Source organism: Agelaius tricolor, unplaced genomic scaffold (genome assembly GCF_023055355.1).
Source record: "Agelaius tricolor isolate 1412-34295 unplaced genomic scaffold, bAgeTri1.0.p SCAF_8, whole genome shotgun sequence".
In the NCBI taxonomy this organism is placed as follows: Eukaryota; Metazoa; Chordata; class Aves; order Passeriformes; family Icteridae; genus Agelaius; species Agelaius tricolor.
The window spans coordinates 48,790,486-48,796,485 of NW_027269268.1; the positions used below are offsets into that span (position 1 = coordinate 48,790,486).

Genomic DNA, 6,000 nt, shown 5'->3' on the forward strand with positions numbered 1-6,000 from the left:
TGTTAAAGGACATAAGGCATCAGAATAGAATTCAGTCTGACTTTATGTATATCACAGGCCGTTATACCTCACTGAATTACTGCCAAACTGAGCCTAGTAGCTTCAATTTCACTGAGACATATCTGGTGTTTGGCAAGAGCAGAAAGTATCCTCAGAGTACCCATTTCAAATTATGGAATTATTAGTTTCCTTATTATATAGATGGGACACAGAGTAGTTTGGGGAACCATTGAAAGGTCTTTCTGGATGCTATATGCTCTACCAAGAGGCTATTTTCTCATGGAAAAAAAAACCAAAAACACCACAGGAATCTTGAGGTCTCACTAACTCCTTCTCCATAAAACTGACTTCTCCTGACGCTAAGGGTGATAATGAGAATTTGACGATTGTTCTGTGACTTGTGAGATATTTTTGTTCCTGGCTGGAACACATTAAAAAGCTGTTTTGAAGATAGAGGATACATTACTGTGATCACACTAGCAAAAAAAGTTCAAAATCTCTCCTTGGTCTCTAAAAGCACTGAACTGCCTGAAGAAAATAGATGTGTTAGCATAGGCAAAATTACCCAAACCTAGTGCCAGAATTGAAATTCACATTGCCTTGCTCACGTAAGAAGGTGTAAATTATATTTTTTCATATAAATAAAGTTTAAAAAGCCAAATTGTAGTTGTTTTTGTGGTCAGAGTTTCCAGCAACAGGCACCATGTCTTGTGAGCTTCTGAACACGTTGTGACCACTCTGGAAATAAGAGTTGCACTGACCCCAGCAGCACTGGGACCACTGCACACTCTCTACATGCATCAGTAATATATGGACAGTGCTATTTGCAAGAGACCACATTGGCTTCCTCATCCAGTCTGTCCAATGAGTCCAGTTCCTCTTCGTTATGGAAACAAGCAGGACATTCCAGTCGCCAGACCTGTGGCTGTCACTGGGTAGATGATGTCCCCTGCCTGCATTTCCACTAGCAAATGAAACAGACCTTTGGCACTGAGAGCTGGCATATAAGTGTCTGCATATATATCCCGTTGGCATGTTAGCCCAATTCATCCCATGCCACCTCACTGTCTCCCAAAATGTCTTGGTGCCTTTTTCAGAGCAACCTGGGTGAGAGTGGACTTTAGTAAGTGTGGCTGAGGCCACCCTCTGCTGGGAGCAGGCCGAGCTGAGCTGTGTGCACACAAGTGCTGCACTGACACCCTTCCTGAGGGCTGAAGAATGGGCCTCAACTGCTCCATCTGGGAATATTGCACTTTATAATGAATCCATAAGTGGTTCTATACCCATTAGCAGTGTATCCTTGTGCATTGGATCAGCAAGTCACATAAATTTAGAATGGCTCAGATTGGAGCAAAATTATATTTCTGTTATAATAACAAAGCATCCATTGTGGAACTGAGGCTGACTTTGTTGTCTGTGTTGGGCAATACCTGATCTGATGCTGGATTGGAGCTGGCAGATGATCCCTTGTATGCCATGAAGCATGCTGATACAAAAGTAATTGTCAAATTTTCTTGAAAAATATTGAACTGGTCAAATTAATATCTACAAGCACAGCTGTCTGCATCACTGATACCCAGGAGCTTTAACACCAGGGCTGCTGTGCTGCTGAAGCACAACCTTAGTCACACACTTTAACAGCTTTGAGAGCAGTGCTGCAGTGCAATTGGTAGCACTGATATACACACAGAAGACCTTTCTCAATATTGCTGTTACTGAGAACTTCAAATGAATGGATGCATTTGAAAGACTTCCCAGAAAATACATCTCCTTTTCAGCTGGCAGCTCAGTTATTCATCTAAGTAGTCTGTGGATTAAGTAATTTGACACGTTTCTTTTGTAAAACAATTGTGTGTTATTGCTCTCTTCTTTTTCCATCTCACCTGTACAACTAACCCAGAAATTCAGCACAGATATTTCAAGGCACATGCCAGGACCAGCCAGCAGCCACCCCAAGTAGTCTGTGATGGTTCTGGTGGGCACCACAGGGCCCATAAATGGGTTCATAAACCAGAGAGGCAAAATCAGAAACAGGGAAAGGGTTAAGAATGTTGTTTTTTCCTATTTGCTTATTAGCTCAGTTCTTGGCATAAATCTCTGTGGACACGGACAAAGAGGGAGCACAGATTTTAGTCATTTAATGTCTGGGAAGATTAGTGCAGGGAGGTCAGATTGAGGTACAGCATCATGTATGCTTTATAACACAGCAGAATGATCTGGTGTCTAATTTTTTAAGTGACCAGCAGATTGGACATCCTGATTTTTCTATGTGTAGGAACTCTCAGTTTGTTCCTACTGTTAGTACTTCTTCTTTCTGTTTATGCTGTGCTGCAGGGTGGGGTGGCTGGGAAGAGGCTGGACTCTCCCCATTCAGATGCAGCTGCCATGTCATGGCACTTTCCTGTGTGTTTCCCTGGGGATGACTTTCCCAGCACAGACACTCAGACCACGAGCACTCTGAGCAGGTGGTGTAAGGCAGTGCCAGTGTCCCCACACAATGTCCCACACAATGCCCCACACAATGTCCCACATAATGCCCCACACAATGTCCCCACAGCACTGCAAGAAGCAGTCATTCTGGGAAGCAGAGGCCACATGTGCCATTGTGTTTTACATCCACCTGATCATCATATCCACCCACCTAAAATTCCATCTCTGTTTTCTATATAGATCCTGACAGAACAGCTCAAGTACACTGTGTACAGTCAGAGGACAAGTATTGATTTTGCTGTACCTGAATAAAATTCTTAACAGAAAAACAAAGCTAATGTTGGTGTTTCGGTGTTCCTCTCTTTTGACTTCTGTGTGTGGGTTTCTGTTCTCTCCATATAGTATTTGATCTATATGAGGTGCACAGTCAGACCTTGATTTTTAAGATGTGCACGACCCAGGCTCTGATCTGTGCAGGCACAATTTCAGAGCCAGTAAATAATTTTGCCTATGTTTTATTGTCTGTATTTAACTGACATGCAAAACAATTATTTCCTTCCTACTGACAAATCAGCTAATCAGATAGACAGCTATTACATTTTTCTGGTGTAATTATGAGGAACCATGCCCTACCACACCACCATTGCCTAAAAGTTTCCATGTGTAGTTTATTTGCACTTCACTGGGCCAAGGGACAACTAGCCTGATCTGAAGTGTATCTTTATTTGTTTCGAAGATGTTGCTGTGAATTAAGGTTATTAAGGCATTATTTTAATAGTAGGTATAGTATGCATTATTTGTGTTGCGAATTATATTGTCATGAAAACATTTGAAGCCTTATTAATGCACACACCATCGATACTTAAAAGCATCATTGCCTGATGGTGATAATACAGCTTCACTAGTGGATGATCTATGACTGCAAGCATTAAATACTCCCTACTTTAAAGTCATTAATCCCTACTTTCTTCGAATACATTTAATTAAAAAGTTCCATTTCCCAGTAATTGCTGTTTTTATATAACCCCGAAATGGAATTTTATTTAGGCGCAAGGTCTTTTATATAAACATCCATCTGTCCACAGCATAGCAGTGCTGGGACAAGTTTTGTGGATTGGGTGAGAAGTGAAGAGATTACAGAAGACTCTGTGTCCCTGTAAGAACTGTGAACTTTTGTCCTCTGTGTAACAGCTTTGGAGCATTTTTGCTTTCAGAATTTTGGTGCCAAACAAGGAACTGCAGACTCAATAGCAGAGAAAATCATGAAACAATGGGGTTTATGCCTACTGGAGTGGCAGTATTAGTTTATAAAAAAGCTCCTTCCTTATTCCTTTTTCTTTTTATGTCAAGGTTTGCACTGCAAAGTATCCTCCTTTCCAGTTGAACACAGAATTAAGCAAACCTCAATTGCATGTATAAAAATACACATATGTATATATATCTATACATCTATATCTGTCTATCTATCTATAGATATATATAGAGATATATCTATCTTCTCTATGCTTCAGGCTGAGAGATATCATTAATAAAAAGAAAATATATTGGTATTAATAAAGTTGGCATTCAAAAAGTATGAAATAAATGCATGGAAGTTTGTCAGCTTATTAATCATTCTATTACAAGTAGTGTTTTTACTTTCATTGCTCCAACATCTAACCACAGTTCACTGGCTAAAGGCCAAGGTAGCTTTTGCACTGGCACATTACCATGCAGTGTACTTCTGTACTTCTCTTCCATTTATTAATGCTGCAGACTTCCTACAATTCAGGCTAAAAATAGAACTGGTTATGTGAAAAACACTGCATTTGTGCTTGAGCTGCAGTATAGAAACAAGAGGATTTTATATGGATGGGGGAAGAGATTCATGACACAGAAGAGCTAGCTGGTTATATTCTGGAAAAAGCTTTCTTTTTTCATGGTTGTAAATAAAATTAGAGTTGCTATGTACACGTTAGTCTGAAGGATGAATCACAGTTGTTGTATTGCCTCAGTCTGTATGAATCTTTATGTGTATCTTTTGTATGAAGGAGAGATGATTTCTTGTACAAGAAAACCTGAAAATAAAACAATGCATGGAAGAGAATTTGTAAAATCAAAGGTGAATGTGATGTTTTGTTTTCCAGTATAGAGACTGTCTTCATTTGTGGCACGTGTTTTGAGGCAGCCACAAAAATTTTATGCAGATGAAAAACTTCAACCTCGCCACTAAATTTTTGGACTTGCATTTTGGCCATGCATAGCTTCTCCTATTGTTCTGCTTTCAGTAACTTTTAGTCAGCATTTGCTGTCTGCAGACCACCACAAAAACATTTCCAAACTTATTTCCAAGCTGTAATACAGCTGCACACTAAAAATTGCCAGCATTCAAATGCAGTTCTTACACTCTTGATCTTTTTTATAATGCTGTGATTTGTTTTGAATCAACAGTAGTTTGAACAAGACAAACAACATACCGGATTCCATCTGAACCTAAGGCAGCTGCCAGGGACACAGGTGAAGAGTGATAGTGGATGCATTTCATAGTCAAAATGAAAAGTGGCAAAACTGATAAGGTCTCATTGTTGCACAAACAGAAAAAGCTAACAGTTTGCATATCAGAAATATCAGGTGTTAGGATTTGACTCAGAACTGCTGAATAGGAGCTTGTTTGCCTTTGGAGAAATGGAAAGGAAGGAAATGTCATGCAGCAACCTCGCACGTGGTAGTGGTGGGAGATGGCAAACAAGGAAATAGACCTTTCCCATGCTGTTTCCGACAGATACTGCTTGGGCTGGCTGGGATGGTGCACTGTTAAGGAATTCTGATTATTAAATATCTGTGCCTGGCAAAGAAGAAGAGAGCAATAAACCTCTCTTAAGTGCATGACAGTCTCCAAAGTCACCCTTGTTTTGTTCTTATCTTGGTGCTGTGTAAGAAATAAAATTGGTGATCGTGTTAGAAGCCGAGGCAATAATATTGAAATGAGAACAAATTGTAAGCTGTATGATTTTTGAGCTATCTAGAGAAAATGAAATTAAGCAACTTTCAAATGCCATGTGCTTTGCACCAGGCCACTGAAACACAGTGAGATAAAACAATAGCTACTGTGTTTCTCTGTCAATTCATAACCTATAATTGGACTTAAAAAAAGAGGTATTAGTTCACAGGACAAGGCTTAAGTAAAAAAATTTGGTGCAAAGTGCTTAATTCCTCCTCTTAATTACTACAGACCAGCCTTAAACCTTACCTAACAGTGCAACTCCATCCAAATCTAGTATAGACTGAAATTAATGAATCTGCTCCAATTACATTAAAATTTAATTTTGTCCTGACAAGCTCTCTGAAATTGATACTCACTGCAATAGAGTGCAGTATAAAAGATCATATCATGCAGTCAACATGATGCACTTTGCAATGTAATTTAACACTAATGTTGAATTAAATTACAAAGATAAATTTTATGGTCTCTCTTAAAATCATTTAAGAGCTTAATTCTTATCTGAGATGTGTAAGACACAAATCTTTCCTATTGATCACTGACTATACAGATAATTGTGAGAGAATAATCACAAAATATGATGGGCTGTC

At 39.2% G+C, this 6,000-nt stretch overlaps 1 protein-coding gene across 1 annotated transcript in view; it reads left to right on the plus strand.

Moving 5' to 3' along the window:
* LOC139592661 (LIM domain-binding protein 2-like) overlaps positions 1–2,046 on the plus strand; it is a 340,648-nt gene extending 338,602 nt beyond the window's left edge. Inside the window, exon 7 of the mRNA XM_071432729.1 lies at positions 1,849–2,046. Within this exon, the coding sequence (XP_071288830.1) occupies positions 1,849–2,046 (198 nt within the window). The remainder of the gene's footprint in view (positions 1–1,848) is intronic.
* Positions 2,047–6,000: the final 3,954 nt, after the last annotated feature.